Source organism: Pelobates fuscus, chromosome 4 (assembly GCF_036172605.1).
Source record: "Pelobates fuscus isolate aPelFus1 chromosome 4, aPelFus1.pri, whole genome shotgun sequence".
NCBI classification, from domain to species: domain Eukaryota; kingdom Metazoa; phylum Chordata; class Amphibia; order Anura; family Pelobatidae; genus Pelobates; species Pelobates fuscus.
The window spans coordinates 353,078,733-353,097,605 of NC_086320.1; the positions used below are offsets into that span (position 1 = coordinate 353,078,733).

The 18,873-nt window shown below is 42.8% G+C and overlaps 1 protein-coding gene across 2 annotated transcripts in view; it reads right to left on the reverse strand.

Moving 5' to 3' along the window:
• ODAD2 (outer dynein arm docking complex subunit 2) overlaps positions 1–18,873 on the reverse strand; it is a 128,256-nt gene that overhangs the window by 71,811 nt on the left and 37,572 nt on the right. For both annotated transcript variants that reach the window (XM_063450798.1, XM_063450797.1), the window contains exons 8-10: positions 12,272–12,489; positions 9,800–9,943; positions 4,696–4,840 (exon numbers count right to left, since the gene is read on the reverse strand). In XM_063450798.1, the coding sequence (XP_063306868.1) occupies positions 4,696–4,840; positions 9,800–9,943; positions 12,272–12,489 (507 nt within the window). The remainder of the gene's footprint in view (positions 1–4,695; positions 4,841–9,799; positions 9,944–12,271; positions 12,490–18,873) is intronic.

Consider the following 18,873-nt stretch of genomic DNA (forward strand, 5'->3'; position numbering starts at 1 on the left):
GTTCTCTAGTATCCCACTTCTTGAGGACCCAAGCAGATCTGCAGCACTCTACATGCGCACAGAAGGATGGCGGGATGGCTAATAATGTGGGATAATCTTTAACGTCTATGTGCTCCCTAAGAATACCCCAAGTCCATCCCCACACATGTTATTCTTATTCTGTGCTTTGAATTCCATTTGGAAAATGAAAACGAATCTGTGTACACAGGTAGTTGACATTGAGCAGCCGATGCCTGCATCCTGTGTATACACATTCTTGGGAGGGCTTAATTCTATAACTTAAAAAAAAATATTTGATTTGTTAACATTTGAAATGTTAAATATATTTTAAATAATTAATTTGAACATGACGGAGAGAGAAAAATTGTGTCACATCACGGAGCAGTTTTTCTGTAATTTGTCCAATTTGACAAGTCTATAAAAAAAAACATTAAAGGGAAATTATCACTTCTTTTTTTTTTTTTTGTCAATCTTTCTTTTATTGAGGCAGGAGTACAGAATAAAGAAGAGGGGATGCATAGTATTTGTACAGAGTGGGATCGCTTTAACACAGTAGTACATCTCCTACGAATGACAGCCTCATTTTATATTTTATATTAAGCAAGCTTTTCAGTAGATTAATAGCACGCATAAAGTAACATTTATAAAAGTAGTTTACACAAAGCGATTGAATCATCAGGAGTTAAATGAATTAAACAAATGTAAAACAGGACGATAGGAACAAATCGTAAGCAGCTCAACATTAAGTGCAGGTAAGCCATGTTAAGTTAGCTAGCATTTAGGTTGAGCGAGTAGTGTTTACCCATGCTTATTTGGCTGCGCAAGTGCACAACTCTGGGAGACAGGGTGAATGGTTATAATTGACAGCATGCAAATTAAATGCGATAGGCCACCTGTAATGACTTTTAAGTACGAGCATGTAGAATCGCGTTAGGAGGATAACCTAGGTCAACAATAAGAAATATGGCATGCGAGGGTTGCACAAGGTAGATTGCTAAATGAGAAACATATCATTATGAAACATATCATTACATTGCTTCAACATCGGTTGACTGTCTCAGGGGGGGTCAGATTTGAAGTCTTTCAGGACATAGTCCATTATAGCTGCGTTGCTGTGGTGGCGTGGCAGCAGTCTAGGCCGCGGTGCGGCCGTGATAGTTGCTGGGAGTCACCCTATACCTGCAGTCGGCATTGGTAAGGCACATGTTGAACAGTCCCAAGCATTGGAGCGATCAGCACAGGGCGCGGGCCCCCTCCTGCCCCAGGCCCATTTGGGGGGTGGCATCTTCTGACCACTGGCTCGATGGCTCTGTGAGGTCGAGGCAATCCCATTGTGGGTGCAGTTGGTGCGGCGGGCATTCCTCCTGCAGGGTGGTCGATGCTGTGGAGGTATTTCCCTCCTGGCACCCGGGCTGGGTGGGCTGGGTGGGCTGCGTGTTTGCGCGGTTTTCTTGTGGGTAGGTGCTGTGCCCGGAGTGGGACGCCTCTTCCCCGTGTCTCTCACCTCAAGCTTGCGGTCTGGCCTTGGTTGCGGTTTTGCCTTTTTCTGCACGCTGCAAGGTCGGTTCGGCTTGTAAACTGCCGGCTGGGGTAGCTTGCTTGCCCTCTGGGCTTGAAGCCTCTGCTCCAGCTTGTGCCAGAATCTTGCAAATGCTGCGTTTATACGTTGGTGAATATCGCAGAGCTCCCCTGTTTCAGGCAAGCGGTTCGAACTGCGAGGGTCGCTTGCCGCCGCCATTTTGGCTTCCCCATGCGTTAGGCTGGCCTGAAGTTGCAGAGTACAGGATTGCGTGATATGCTTGTGAAGCCTGCCGTTGGGTTTGGACCGAGATGTCCCCCATCGGTCCAGAGGGGGGGGGGGTAGGAGATGACTTTTTCGAGGGATCTTTGTCTGGGTTGGTCAGACTGGGGAGCGGCCGTCTCCCTGCTGCCCGATCTCCAGTAGGCCTCTGAGTGTTCTGCACGGTCTCCGAGAGGTGACGGGTCAGAGTTTGGTACCGGACGGTACCCCCGAGTGTCCCCAACATGCTAGGTGCCGTCCAGTCGTGGTCGTGCCGATATTTGGGGGTATTATCCCCGAAAATTGTCGATTGGAGCGGGAGCTGAGGCACAGCACGACCGCTCCGTCCGGATGCTAGGCCCCGCGCAAAATTATCACTTCTATGGAAATTTCAACAATTACCTCTATTAACATTTTTCACTTGAACCTCTGATTCCTTATAAATTTATATGAAAGATTCAGCAAATTACATCACATTCCAGTTCACTCCTGGCAAGGCAAAGCCACACACATTGTATTGGAGGATAAGAAATAGAAACATTGTATCCTTTCTCCTCTTCTTCTCTTCTCTGCAATGCCAACTGCAAAGGGCAGAGCAAATATCAATGATTGAAAGGGAGCTAAGATGGAGGCTTTTAGGTTGTTGGTTAAAGAGATGTTGATTTCTGAATAAATTTTTTTTATTTATTTTTAAATCAGATTTCTTTTATTAAGGTTTATGACTAGTAAGATACAGAAAAGAGTATGGGACTCGCAGGCCCTGTAATGAATACGGTCAAGAACCAGGAATGATGCATGAGAGGTCAGAATTAAACATGAAAGACAACGGGCATCACAGTGCCTGTATAGGTGTGAATAGGTTACCTCTCCTGCCTTTAATTTTATTTTTCACACCTACATATTTGCAAGTGGCAATTCCCCTTTGAAACAATTATAACTGAGATTTTCACAAACCTATTGTTTTTAGTGTAATTTTCATAGACAGCGCACATTTATATTCATACATCCCGTGGCATGACAATCAGGCTATCTCAGTATTCTTGTCCTCTTTTCACATCTACGGTGAGCCAATGAGCTGGAAAAGGCAGCTTTTCATGGTTTGACTTCTGGGAACTATTAACCATGTTCTTACCTTAACACAACTCTTTACAAAATATTGTTTTAACATCGTATATCACCTTTTTTGGTCCAGCATCAAGCAAGCCAAATCACTTTTGTTAGCTTGGGCAAACGCACACTACTGATTCTTCAATGAATAATGAAAGCCATGTGTGCGTTGATATAACAGTTCATCAATAGGGTTTGCCTGATTGCCTGCGGTATGGCACTATCTCTTTCCAGCTACACGTGAGACGCCTGCTAGGTATAAGAACGTACATGTTCAAAAATAGCCTGATCTATTTTTTTCCCTCAGGCAGTTCTGAAAGATTTAGAGGAGTGCTGAATGAATAAACCCATCCCTATAAAATGATGGGAGTAAACAGTGCTATGTGCTCAAAATAAAAACAAAGAAATAAACAAAACACGGTGTAGTATGTTGATAATAATGATGGGTGCAGTAAAACAAAAAGGCTACACTCTCACTGAACAGAGCCTAGCAGGGATAGGCTCAGATATCTCAGGTGGATGTGTACTCTAGTGAAACTATCTCTCATCAATCCTCAAACTGGGAAAGCTCAAAAGAAGAACAAAATTAGAGGAATGTAGTGTAATACGTTTTGTATTAAATAAAGTAGACCAGGAGACTAAGAACTGCTAAGCTTAAAAAGAGCCTTCCAAAACCTAGATGCAAACACATGTTGGTCTGTAAAGGGAGACAGAGATACTCCTTGAATCCAGGAACTCAGCTGATGCAGGATGCCTCAGGACCAAATGCTACATTTTAAAAGAACAAATAATTTAAATAAAATTCAAGTCAATCTCAAAAGTCCTTCGGTTCTCCCTCCGAGACATGCTTACTGACATGCAGCTTTTTCAATCAGATAGCATTTATTAAGGCGTCCTTTTAAATCACCTGCAACATCCGGGTTGTTTAACACCCTATGTTACTCCAATCATAGGTTGTCTGGGTGAAGTGCGGGCAACTTTCTAGCATCGTAATGTGGTCTCTCGTGAACCGGAATTGACGCTTGTTGCACCCCCAGCATATGAGATATCGGCAGCTCAGAACTCCAGGCGGCCAATGCTCAATTCTGTGCATATTTTAAGTCTGTTGTCAGCTCCCCTCCCAACCACCCTTCCACCTTCTGCCTCAACTCACCGGCCCAGAGCACACAATGAGAAACTGTGATTGGATAGCGACGTGGCCCCTGTGACATCAGAACTTCACTCCGGAATTTTCGCTCCAGGTAAATAAAAACCTTTTTTTACAGGTATTACCTTAAACTGGGGGGACGGGAGGAGGGGCATCTACATAATGCCCAATAGTTCATATTACACCAAAATGGTTAATGTAACCCTTTAATAATGAAGTCCTAGATGTTGATAATGGGTTTGTAAAATGTAGGCAAAAATCACCTATTTTAAAAGGAAAAACTTCAGTGTCGCTTCAACAAATATATCTAAGCTGTGACTTTGGCTAGATTTGTCAATTCAGTTGTTGTGATACCTCACTGTAGATGCATGCATGACGGGTTCCTAGAACAGGCAAAAACAGTATACCCTGCACTCATGTTCCGCATGAATGCTCTGGCCTTCACCAAGGAGGCGCCCCGTGTAAAGGATGGATACCGCGGAATCCACCAATGCAGTCTCAAAAGCAGAAAAAGACAGGCAGCACTCCAGGATAATGAAGGTAAGTTAGCATTATCCTGTTATTATTATCATTCTCCTGGAGTGCTGCCTGTGTTTTTCTACTTTTGGGGCTCCTAGAACAATCCTTAAATATATTGTGAAAATTTATTTTTTTTTCTTACCTTTAGATATTTTACGAGTTTCTGAATTTGCCAGTATTCTGAAGGAAGGTCCGTATTACTCTCCTGGCGCCTTTCTGGCTGTTCTTCATCGGCCTCACTTTCCGTGGAGCTTTCACTAAATTCAGATTTGTTTCCAGGGGTTTTACTAAGGATGAAAATTACACAATTGTCTTAAAACCTATATATAATTTTTACATGGAATTACATACATGACTGTAGGTTTCTTTTTTAAATTAAAACTACACTCTGAAATATATTTTCCGTGAATAAAAATAAAATAACTATCAAGAAACTTTTTAATGAAAAATTTTCATTATTTTATTTCTTAACATCTACTACAATACACTGGCAATTAACTCTACTATAAAAAAGTTTAATTGATGAAGTCCCGTCCATTTATACTATATTGTCTTAAACAGAATGCTCTTTGTAATGATTCTCCCTTGAATTCAATGTTATGAACTCCTTTCAGGAACTAATACAGGTTTGAGTTTCTGAATCTGATTGGACCCTCATTTGTTTAAAGGAAATATTAGATAGAAAAATAATTATAGAAATACCTACTATGGTATACATATACCTTCGTGAATGAAACATCTGTTTTAGTTTACTTATTAATCAGAATCAATCTCGGCAACAAATGTATAAAGAAAATACATAGATTTTTTTATAACGTATTTGACATGTAAAAAAAAGGCTAAAATATTTTTACATTACGGAGAACAAAAGTACTCCTGTAGAAATTAAACAAATCACAGACTGACGCTCATTATCTGTTCAATTCATAACCATCTGTTTTTGCTTGACATCAATCAATGTTAATCTTTCAGCAATAATCATAGCAAACTATTCTTGTCTAGTGCCTGAGTGGCAGACATATTAAGGTTCATCATGACAAGCAAGTAAAATGCAATTTCCAACATGTATAGGTTATTAATTCCAGATGGCCGTTTCCTATTTATTCCCAAATTAAAATTTCTATTTAGTTTTTTTTTTTTTCCTTTTTAAATTTGTAGAGTGTGCAAGTAAAGAGAGAGTGAAAAAGTAGATAAGTCAGACGTAGACAAAAAAATGGAGTATAAAGAACCTGCTTGCTTACTAATCAATGACTAAGTGAGCCAGATTCAATTAAGATGTCCCAGTTGAGACTCGGGTCTCATCCTTCCGCGTTTTTCTCCCAGTGTCCTATTTCAATGGAACATAGGAGAAAAATTAAGAGCATGGCCGGATTGACCATAAGGTGACCTAAGGTGGCTGCTCATGGTCCAGGGGTTAGACAGAGGCCCCAAAACCATGAAAATAATGGGCCAAGTCGGTGCCATTCACTCGTCCTATGCAAATAGTGAAAAGAGGGCACAATGTTACAATCTGCATAGGACCCGTTTGAATCTGTTTTTCATTTTATATTACACATATTAAAAGAAATACAGTATTACCAGTGGAACACACATATGCTAAAATAAACCAAGAGATTCTCATACACCTTAGTGAGTACCCTTCGCCCTCACAACAAACAGAATATACACATATGCATTTGCACACCTGGCTGTCAAAATGTGTTATGTGTCATTATCAATACACATTAGAATTGTGAGGAGGAGCCAGCGAAGAATCCCTCGGCCGTCCTACCTACAAGATGGCGCTGGAAGCCATAAGGGTAGGGCAAGATGTCCTTGGTGTAAGATACACTTACATATGTTGCTATGCTGAACCTCCTGCAAGAATTACGGTAAGTGGGTAAGATACCTCATTTTATACACGAGCGCTCCACTAAGAATTTTCTCTTGTAATATTTATTATTAGATTCATAGCTTAGTATTTGATGGAAGGCTATCTGAAGTTGACCAGTGCCGTGTGCATAACCCCAGGGAACTGGTTGCGTACATTACCCAATCCTATATATAGTTTAACAACACCCTGTTCAGAGGTCAATTTTAAGACTTAATTTCCAAATGACAGTATACGGATTGTTTTTTTTTGACTGTTCTACGGAACCAATATAATTACAAAAACTGCATAAATTATATAAATAAAATATACGTAATACATTGTAAAACTGATGCACTTATTATATCACTGGTTCTGAATCTTATCTGGACCAAGTTAGACTTTTGGACAAAACAAATTAGTTATGCGGACACTAAAAAACTGCAAACATCCCATCACAACCCCGAAGTCAAAGTGTCTGTGGCACCCTTTGAGCTATCTAGAGGCACACCAGTGAGCCACAGCACTTATATCTCCCCTCTGTTATAAAGTAACCTTCAAATTACCAGTGTTTACCACTCAATGAATACAATACGTGGTATAAATATTGTATTTACTTTCCATCCACTGAATGAAACCTGTAAAGTGGTAAGAACCTCACATTCTGTCAGCTATTGTAGATAAATGATCCCAATTAAAGTGGCCAGAGTTACTATGGTAAATTTAGGTTTTAGTAACTAGATGCCATGGTGTGTCCTCATGCATGTTGGGCCCATGGAATCGGAGAGGAACTTTGTTTTCATTTTAATTACGGTGATGAGAAGAGCAAATAATAGGTAAAAACAATAAAGATCAGCGTGTGACGATGGTCTTCAAAATGTCCAATTTTTAAAAGTTACATTTAGCAAGTAAAATGTAAACAATAAAACGAGTTCTAAATGGAATATGGTGTACCACAGAGACATAATGACATTTTGTGTGATCCCAATTTGTTTTTCCCTTTAGGGATATACATGCAACGTTGTGCCATTGTAGCTCTACATACACAATAAAATAAAGTAGAACCATATGTTCTGAAGTGTCCACTAGACAGTTCTGATTAAATTGTGAGGTTACAGGAGTTTGAAGTGAATGGACATGTTGATACCATTATTACCGTAGGCTGTGGGAGACAGTGGTGATGAAATATGTATTCATCATTATCGTCTATAATACTCTGTTGCATGCATCAATCCATGGCTTAGATAAATGATACTTTCAGATGCTTTATATGAAGGTGCAATTCAGGATATATTCAAATTGTACAACTTTTCTTTTTTTTTTCTGTCCAGTCCATAGGGGTCCAGGGGTCCAGTCCAGTCCAACCCTCTTCCCCCCCTAGGCACACGTCAATCCACTCCATTTAGTTATTTCTTCTTACCCTATCTTATTGTCTGGTACCTCTCCATACATATATAGCCAGATATAAATCATGGTCACTCTGGAAGTGGAATTGTTTTCATAATGTAAGAACATATTTTACACTCTCCCTCAATAAATAAAAAAATGCAATTACATTGCATTATACATTTCTATTTGTCAAACGTTGGATTTTCCTTTAACTCAATGTAAATAACACAGCAGAGTCATTTAGCACTGTTGGTTAGTGCAATCTAAATAAACTCTAATAAATAATATTTTTTTTTAGGAAACTAACACACCATGGATGGAAATTTACCCAGTTAAATATAAATCAGAAGTTTGTAGAACCCAGGTCTTGGCTACAAGTTCAATATACAAGCTAGCAAGCTTCCAGGCTGAGATGCACTGACTAACTTACAAAGTTATTCACTAAAATGAGAATTCACAGTAAATTCAAAGTAAAGTTTACATTTAAGGACAGAGTAGCCGAACTGACTTTAAATTATAAATTCAGTTTTAATTCACTTTGAATTCTCACTTGTGAATAAACCTGTTAGTCTCTAACTATCATTTCTTATTGGCTCGCTGACTTGCAAGGAGAGAGGTACTGCATTTCCCCCAAAGTTTCAAATGTTCAAAGAAGGACACCTTCAATTCAGGGGTGTGAGTGTGGGTGTTGTGCGAAATTTTAGGTAACTTCCTAATAAAAGTTTTTGCAATTAAAATATTCTTTAGAACAAGGACAGTGTATCTTACTTACACAGACTTATTTCTAAACACATTTATTGTAGTTTAAAGACACATTGCTGTGAGTATTATTGCTGTGGAGCTCTGTTATACATTCAGACACACCAACAATGAGAAGCATCAAGAAAAGAGGGACATAAGGATATAAGTGAAAAGACAGGGGGATTTGGGATCCAAACAGGGACAGACCCTCCTAAATAGGGATACTTGAGAGGTATGCTACTGACCATACGACCAGTTAAACAATGCCCAAAGGTCTGCCGGTTTGGGGTCCTCTGCTTGGGCTGAAACTCCATTTCGAATTATGGGCGCCATGCATGCTTGGCAGCCATCTTTAAATCTGAAGATTGCTTGGCCCTAGCGGCACTTAGACCCAAAGCAGTATGGCTCCCTTGAGCTCTGTTACAACAGCAACTCAGCAAACACCCAAGCTCACTGAACCACTAAGGGAGCTAGGAAGTGTTCCTACCACCAGACCACCAAAGATCACTGGCCCACCAAGGATTCCCCCCTCCCTGCCCAAGGTAAGCAACAGTGACAGCCACTATCCCATAACTACATCCGCTATTTCCCCACAAAAGCCCCAAACCACCACCCTTAACCACCCACTACAGCCCCTGTCCCCCCACTACAGTCATTATTCCCACCCACCAGAGGCCCTATTCTCACCACCACTAGAGTCCCTATTCCCCCACAATACAGCCCCTATTCCCACCATCACATCTCCCTACTTCCCCATTAGAGCAAAAGTCTCCCCACTACAGCCCCAGTCCCACACTAAAGCCCTAAGCCCCACAATACAATTCTTTCTGTAACACAAGGATGTACATGTGGGCAGTGTGTGCATGTGGGCTGTGATTATATGGGTGTAGCTTGCAAACTGGGGGGAACAAGGGGTCCCCGTGATCTCCTATTGTCCCGGGGCCCCATGAGTTGCCAGTCCCCCCCCGGTACTGACTAACTCAACCTTTAAATAATTTCTCTAACATGGCTTGCAGGTGGATAGGAACAGACTAAGTCCATCTCTAACTACATTTTGTTCTTGCAAGCCAAGCCTAAACAACAGGAATACCAGACAACCATTAATTGCACGGAGCTCCAGGCTGTGCAATATTTCTTGTGCAAATCAACGTGCACTTATCATAATTCCCCTTTCTGTCTGTTTCACAAAGAAATGCTGATATTTCACATAATGGGAAAATCGAAATAATAAACATTATAAATGTGCTCTGTGACAATGTATACCTACCTTTTCAGAGCAGAATGTCTTCTCAGACCAGAGGAAGGTACACGAGGTCTGTTCTTACTTTCGGCACTGGTAGGCTTCCCTGTTTTTTGATCTTTGATGAACTCTTTCTTGTCAGAAGACTTTTCACTTTTAATTTGTTTTATTCTAGAATAAACAAAAATACAGCGACAGCAGTTCAAAAACACTATTTTGTTTAACGTTTCCCATATTCCCAGTAAATATAAAAAGAGGTAAAAGAAGAGTACTATGTGTTATGACCATAAACACAAAGATACGTTATAGGAGCAGAATAAATAAACCTCTAGTTGAAACTAGTTGATCATATTCTTTGTGGGTTTCTTAATGTCTCTTCTTATTTAATCAAACACCTCGCCTTGACTACTATAAGGCTAGGGGGGACCATATTGCTAATTTATTGGGGGACTTGTTAAAAAATGCATACTTCTGGATAAATAAAAAGCCTGGCTAATAAAACTTAAAATGTGCAACTTCCTTGTTTCCACAATTGTATTTAGTGAATATTCCCCTTTAAGTAAACATTAAAGGGAAATCATTTCTGCACAATATATATATATAATATAATTTGGAAGTTGGCTGTCCTGTATTCTGAGATTGACTGACCCTAGTAACTTCCTATCTGTTACGTTCCTTCTGAGGAATCAATTTAAAAAATGCTAAACTACAAAAAAATATATAGAATAACCACTTAACCAAAATCATGTTTAACCCCTTAAGGACCAAACTTCTGGAATAAAAGGGAATCATGACATGTCACACATGTCATGTGTCCTTAAGGGGTTAAACAGCAATTAGCCTTAAATCGACACTATAGTCAACAACAAATATTTAGCTTAATGAAGCAGTTTTGATGTACAGATCATGCTCCTGCAGTCTTAGTTTAATTATCTAACATTTAGGAGTTAAATGACTTTTGTTTCTGTCATTGCAGCTTTAGACACACCTCGCCTGGCTGTGACTGATGTTTTTATCTCCTGCTCTGTAAATTCGACTTTAATCACACACAGGAAACTCCTGCAAGGTTTAGGAGGCTATTAGTAGTGCACGAGATACTCAATTCTAATTAAACAAACTGTGCAATAAAGGAAGTGTAAACATTAGGTCTCACTTTACAGGAAGTGTTTAGGAAGGCTACAAAATGACTAGGGCTGCATAAACAGAAACAAAAATGATTTAACTCCAAAATGGCAGAAGATTGAGCAGTGAGGCTGCAGGGGCATGTTCTATACACCAAAACTGCTTCATTAAGCTAAAGTTGTTTTGGTGACTAAAGTGTCCTTTAACCCCTTAAGGACACATGACATGTGTGACATGTCATGATTCCCTTTTATTCCAGAAGTTTGGTCCTTAAGGGGTTAAGGTTTCCAATTAAGGTTGTGCCCTCTTTTGTAAATGTTTCTTTTAAACAAAATGATAAAATTAAAGAATGTTAAAAAAGAAAGCAGTTTAAAGGCAATGCAGATGTCTCATAACCAAAACTCGATCTCTAATCCTCCAATGTAACACTAATCCCATAATCCTAAACATAGTCTCAAACCGTACACCGTAACCTTAAGCCATACCTTAGCCTACGTCTCATTCCAAACATTAAGGCTTCATTATCAACTCTAATCCTAAAGTATAACCTTAAATCTAACCCTAATCCCTAAAACATAAACAAACTTTAATTTAAGGAAATCAATGTTTATGTCTGTTATAATAAGTGTACACTTTCTTATTCTAATATTATTATTATTATAATCATTAATGACCATTAGTGACCAGGCGCAGTAGACTCCAGGTCCTCAAGTAATCAACAAACGGTGTGACAATTTTCATTGGAGGTTGCCAGGGCACTCTTAATACCATAACTACTGCAGAATGAAGTTGTGGCTATGGTGCTTGGAATATTCCTTTACGTCTAGTGCCTGAACGCTACTGAGCTGCCTGTAACTTCTATTTGTTCCTCTAATTCAGCATAATAACGTAGTATACTGTTCCTCTTCAATTGCCCATTGAGGAAAGCAAAAGCAAGATTATAGATATGGAATTCAAAATAACATTTATTTGCTTAAACCATTATATATTCATTCATTAATTGGGTAGCTGCAACATTGGGGAAATTGTTAAGGAATCAGCTAATTTATTGTGCATAGCGTGACATTAATTTTCATGCCTTATTAAAAAGTAAATCCATACCCCTAAATCGCTCATCTTTATTTATGTAAGTAAATTCTACAGTAAAGTTGGCTGGAAGTTTAATATGTGATCTCTTTTTCGGGGAAGAGCTACAGTACGTGTATTCATGATGACACACAATCTTCACTTTTACTAACGTTTCCACAAAGTCTTTCCATGTGCAGAACCACCAAGTCTAACCGAAATAATTTAGGTTCTGTGTGTAGTTCTAGTTAATTTAAAATGTCCATAAACTATGCAAATTGTCATATATGATAATTTAAAAAAACAACATACTCCTGGTGACCATTAAGATTAAGATTCTTCCATTGGAGAGACGGTTCTAATTTGGGCTTGTTAGTCTTGCTTTTTACAAGGGGATGCCTTGTCTTCTCATGTGCTTCCTTTTCGGGATACTCATTAGACCAATGGTTTTGGCTCGACTCCTCTGCATCAACTACATCCACATGTTGAGTTTTTGTAGCCACTGGTTGGTCTTCAAATAATGTAAAATCCTAGGGATAAAAATATGACATTCAGTTAAAGCACTATTGTCAGGCTAAATGGTCCATGCACTAATATAGATATTTTAAACCTTCCAATACTGTATCCTGACATTATGTAATACTGTTAACCAGTGGGGAATTATAAAACAGAATACCGTTTTTTAAAGCTAACTTTTGCTCTTCCATGGCATATTGTGAACACAGCATCAGCTGAAGGACTTTTTCCTTGTTCCTGCACAAATATAGAGTTCAGAACTAAAGAATTCTGATTGGCCAGGGACGTATGATGCAAGTTGTACATTTCTTTATCTGAAATGGTCAATGTAAAATTTCAAAATGATGACGAAGGTTGCCATTTCCACACTTCAAAACTGTTAGATCTTGAAGTGCTAATTGCAGCTGAATATATTGCAATTTGGTTAAAAATTATATCAGTTGAGATTATGTTTTGACATGATCTCTGTAAGGAAAAATGCTGATTTAATCATGTTTAGCCTGTTGAATAGTTCGCTGGCGAATAGTTCCCGGCGAACATAGCTTGTTCGCGTTCGCCACGGACGGCGAACATATGCAATGTTCGGTCCGCCCCCTATTCGTCATCATTGAGTAAACTTTGACCCTGTACCTCACAGTCAGCAGACACATTCCAGCCAATCAGCAGCAGACCCTCCCTCCCAGACCCTCCCACCTCCTGGACAGCATCCATTTTAGATTCATTCGGAAGCTGCATTCTTTTTTTTCTTTTTTTTTTGTATTTTTTTTAAGACAGAAGTGTGTTATATTTGAGCACGCTAGGTTGAACGTGCGTATATCATGGCTAGTTGTACTGAGGGTATGAGTATATAGCAGTACATTGTTGTGAAAGATGGCTGTCATGTTTAGGGTGTAGCCTGCACGTTATCAACTGTGTATTTATATCAGCAGCTCCACCACTAGTTATAAATTAAGTGTGAGTCGCCCCATGAGATGAGACTAGTGAATAACGGTTAAGGTAAAGGCATGTAAGGAACTACGACAATAAACTCTTTAGGAGGAGAAAAAATGACATGTTTAAATGCTTGCTACTTTACGATTAGTTAATGTGCAGAGAGCAGTTCATGTGATCAAAGGCATGGTGTGGAGGATCGGCTATAGTGGGACATGCTTGGCAGGCTGCTGTTTACTGCTTGTGCTCATCCAATCCCTTCTGGGCGCCAGGTGCAGACCCTGGGAGTCCCTGATACCTGGAACAACAAAGGCAAGTCTCTGGCTGAGTGCCGGGTTCGTGGCTTGAGGTGGTGGAAGCTTGTTTTGTCGGGTGGTCGGATCTGTCCCGGTGGTGCTTCACGTCCGGTGCGGGATTGTGGTGGCTTAAGGTGGAGGTGAGTGCTTGACGTGGGGCAGGCTCTGCATTTCTGTTTGTGCCTCCGGTCCCGTCTTCGATGCCTTTTGCGTTGGTGGATTTTAATGGGGACTGCTTCGCTTAGCTGTGGTGGAGCTTGTTGGGGCTGTGGTGGAGCTTGTTGGGGCTTCCTGCTTGTTATTTGCTTCCAAAATTGATTAAAGAGTCTGTCCAGCTTTGACTCAATATCCTGCCATGCTTTGCTGGTACCAGGAGGACACGCGGCTGCCGCCATATTGGGAGAGTCGCAGATGAGTATGTCAGCCTGGGCAGCTGTGCTCTGTGCGTCCATTAGCTCCAGACAGCCTCTCAGGGGTGGACCGGGATAACCCCCACCGGTCCGAGGGGGGGGGGGTAACGGAGCTCCTGCCGGGAAGTAGGTGCTCCTGGGCATCCCAGGATCGGGAGATCAGCCGCCTCTCCCGCCCGGTGAGCACCAGGCCACATTTGCCATGCGGAGGTAAGTAAGACTCTGTTGAGTTGCTGACCGCTATTAAGCATGTCGGGTCGGTCAGGTAGGAGCAACATTGCTGGGTCATCCCCTTCTGGGCTGAAATTCGCTTGTTGATAGCTGCTTAAAGTGAGATATTGAGGGAGCTCACGCGAAGTGCGTCTTTCCTCCATGACAGCTAGGCCCCGCCCCCCGGAAGCTGCATTCTTAGTGAGAGGAGGGACAGTGTAGCTGCTGCTGATTTAATAGGGAAATCGATAGCTAGGCTAGTGTATTCAGTGTCCACTACAGTCCTGAAGGACTCATCTGATCTCTGCTGTAAGGACAGCACCCCAAAAAGCCCTTTTTAGGGCTAGAACATCAGTCTGCCTTTTTTTTTTTCCCTGTGTAATCTAATTGCAGTTTCCTGCCTGCCAGCGTGTGTGTCAGGCTCACAGCGTATACTGTGCCCACTTGCCCAGTGCCACCACTCATATCTGGTGTCACAATAGCTTGCATTTAAAAAAAAAAAACTTTTTTGACTATAATAGCAGTCAGTTTCCTTCACACGTGTGCGTTTCAGGGCCTGCCAGGGCACAGTGTCACACCAGTGCAACTCATATCTGGTGTAACAGTAGTGTACATAAAAAAAACTAGAGATTTGACTGTGAAATAATAGCAGTCAGTTTCCTTCACACGTGTGCGTTTCAGGGCCTGCCAGGGCACAGTGTCACACCAGTGCAACTCATATCTGGTGTAACAGTAGTGTACATTTAAAAAAAATTTTTTTGACTGTAATAGATTGAATAGCAGTTAGTTGTCTGCAAGCGTGTGTGTCAGGCCTACAGCGTCTACTCTGCCAACTTCTGCCAGTGCACAGTGCCACTCATATCTGTTGTCACAGTAGCTTGCACGAATAGTACCACTAATCGGAAAAAAATGACAGGCAGAGGCAGGCCACCCCGCAGGGGCCGTCGTGGTCGTGGTGCTGTGATTCCCTTTGGCCCTAGAATAATGCCCAGTGTTCAGAGGCCACGTACCCTGAACTCGAAAAGTTCTGAGGACCTAGTTGACTGGCTAACACAGGACACCCAATCTTCTACAGCTTCCGCTCGGAACCTTGACGCACCATCCTCCTCCAGCTTAGCTTCGGGCACCTCTCAAGTTACCATTCGCCCGCCTGCCACCACCACCAACACTAGCACCACAGCCGCTTCACTTGATCTGTCAGAGGAGTTATTTACACATCAGTTGGAAGAAATGAGTGATGCGCAACCATTATTGCCAGAGCATGTAGATAACAGGGATATGTCTCAGTCAGGCAGCACATGGACGTAGGGTGTGATGATGATGATGTTGTACCCGCTGCTGCTTCCTTTGCTGAGTTGTCAGGTACAAGTGAAGCGGTTGATGATGACGATGCGTCCATGGATGTCACGTGGGTGCCCGCTAGAAGAGAAGAAGAACAGGGGGAAAGTTCAGATGGGGAGAGAGAGAGGAGGAGGAGACGAGTTGGAAGCAGGGGGAGGTCGTCGCAAGGAGCTAGTGGCACAGTCAGACAGCATGCATCGGCACCCGGGGTCAGCCAGACAGCACGCCAATCAACGCATGCTGTTGCCACCACCAGAATGCCGTCATTGCAGAGCTCAGCAGTGTGGCATTTTTTTTGTGTGTCTGCCTCTGACAACAGCGATGCCATTTGCAACCTGTGCCAAAATAAACTGAGTCGTGGGAAGTCCAACACCCACCTAGGTACAACTGCTTTGCGAAGGCACATGATCGCACATCACAAACACCTATGGGATCAACACATGAGTACAAGCAGCACACAAATTCAAAGCCGCCATCCTCCTCCTGGTCCAGCATCTTCAGCCACGTCAACCACTGCTGTCCTCCTTGCCCCCTCTTAACCATCCGCCACTCCGTCTCTCGCCTTGAGCAATTCCTGCTCATCTGCCCACAGTCAGGTGTCTGTCAAGGACATGTTTGAGCATAAGAAGCCAATGTCACAAAGTCACCCCCTTGCCCGGCATCTGACAGCTGGCTTGTCTGAACTCTTAGCCCGCCAGCTTTTACCATACAAGCTGGTGGAGTCTGAGGCGTTCCAAAAAATTGTAGCTATTGGGACACCGAAGTGGAAGGTACCCGGCCGAAATTTCTTTGCACAAAAGGCAATCCCCAACCTGTACTCGATTGTGCAAAAGGAAGTAATGGCATGTCTGGCACACAGTGTTGGGGCAAGGGTCCATCTGACCACTGATACCTGGTCTGCAAAGCATGGTCAGGGCAGGTATATCACCTACACTGCGCATTGGGTAAACCTGCTGACGGCTGCCAAGCATGGAATGAGTGGCTCTGCAGAGGAGTTGGTGACACCGCCACGACTTGCAGGCAGGCCTGCTGCCACCTCCTCTACTCCTCCTACTCCATCCTCTTCCATAACCTCCTCGGCTGAGTCCTCTTCTGCTGCTGCATCTTGCTCCACATCAACGGCACCCCCCCAGCTCCCCAGGTACTATTCCACATCCCGGATACAGCAGTGTCACGCCGTCTTGGGGTTGACTTGCCTGAAAGCAGAGAGTCACACCGGAACAGCACTCCTGTCCGCCCTGAATGCACAGGTGGATCAGTGGCTGACTCCGCACCAACTGGAGATCGGCAAAGTGGTTTGTGACAACGGAAGAAATTTGTTGGCGGCATTGAATTTGGGCAAGTTGACACATGTGCTGTGCATGGCACATGTGTGTAATCTGATCGTACAACGCTTTGTGCATAAGTACCCAGGCTTACAGGATGTCCTGAAGCAGGCCAGGAAGGTGTGTGGCCATTTCAGGCGTTCCTACACGGCCATGGCGCACTTTTCAGATGTTCAGCGGCGAAACAACATGCCAGTGAGGCACTTGATTTGCGACAGCCCAACACATTGGAATTCAACACTCCTAATGTTCGACCGCCTGCTCCAACAAGAAAAGGCTGTTAACGACTATTTGTATGACCGGGGTGCTAGGACAGCCTCTGCGGAGCTGGGATTTTTTTTGACACATTACTGGACGCTCATGCGCAATGCCTGTAGGCTCATGCGTCCTTTTGAGGAGGTGACAAACCTAGTCAGTCGCACCGAAGGCACCATCAGCGACATCATACAATTTGTTTTCTTCCTGGAGCGTGCCCTGCGAAGAGTGCTGGATCAGGCCGTAGATGAGCGTGAAGAGGAACAGGAAGAGTTGTGGTCACCATCACCACCAGAAACAGCCTTATCAGCATCGCTTGCTGGACCTGCGGCAACGCTGGAAGAGGATTGTGAGGAAGAGGAGTCAGAGGAGGAATGTGGATTTGAGGAGGAGGAGGAAGACCAAGCACAACAGGCATCCCAGGGTGCTCGTTGTCACCTATCTGGTACCCGTGGTGTTGTACGTGGCTGGGGGGAAGAACATACCTTCAGTGAGATCACTGAGGACGAGGAACGGGACATGAGTAGCTCGGCATCCAACCTTGTGCAAATGGGGTCTTTCATGCTGTCGTGCCTGTTGAGGGACCCTCGTATAAAAAGGCTGAAGGAGAACGACCTGTACTGGGTGTCCAAGCTACTAGACCCCCGGTATAAGCAGAAGTGCCTGAAATGTTACCAAATTACCGCAAGTCGGAAAGGATGCAGCAGATCCAAAATAAATTAAAAAGTATGCTTTACACAGCGTATAAGGGTGATGTCACAGCACAACGGGAATCTAACAGGGGAAGAGGTAAAAGTAATCCTCCTCCTCCCACGACCATGCCGGCAAGGACAGGACGCTTTACAGACGTGTTGTTAATGGAGGACATGCAGAGCTTTTTAAGTCCTACGCATCGCCACAGCCCTTCGGAGTCCACCCTCAGAACGACTCGACCGACAGGTAGCAGACTACCTCGCCTTAACTGCAGATATCGACACTGAGGAGTGATGAACCCCTTGACTACTGGGTGTGCAGGCTTGACCTGTGGCCTGAGCTATCCCAATTTGCGATAGAACTTCTGACCTGCCCCGCTTCAAGTGTCCTGTCAGAAAGGACCTTAAGTGCAGCAGGAGGTATTGTCACTGAGAAGAGAAGTTGCCTAGGTCAAAAAAGTCTAGATTACCTCACCTTTATTAAGATGAATGAGGGATGGATCCCGAAGGGACTGACACTGGGCGATACATTCGATTAAAAAAGGCCTGATGGGGGGGATGTAACAGGGATTAAACTGATAAGAATAGTACTACTTAACACAACATTCCTATCTGGTGGCACATTAGATTACACGCGCAGTGCCCCAAATTTGAAGTAGGAGGTCAGCCAAGCATCTTTTTCCATCTCCCGGTTCCTGAAATCGATGCCATATACACGTCCCCTGATAGGGGACGTAACAGGGATTAAACTGATAAAAATAGTACTACTTAACACACCACTCCTATCTGGTGGCACATTAGATTGCACACGCAGTGCCCCAAATTTGAAGTAGGAGGACCGACCAAGCATCTTTTTCCATCTCCCGGTTCCTAAAATCGATGCCATATACACGTCCCCTGATAGGGGACATAACAGGGATTAAACTGATAGGAATTACT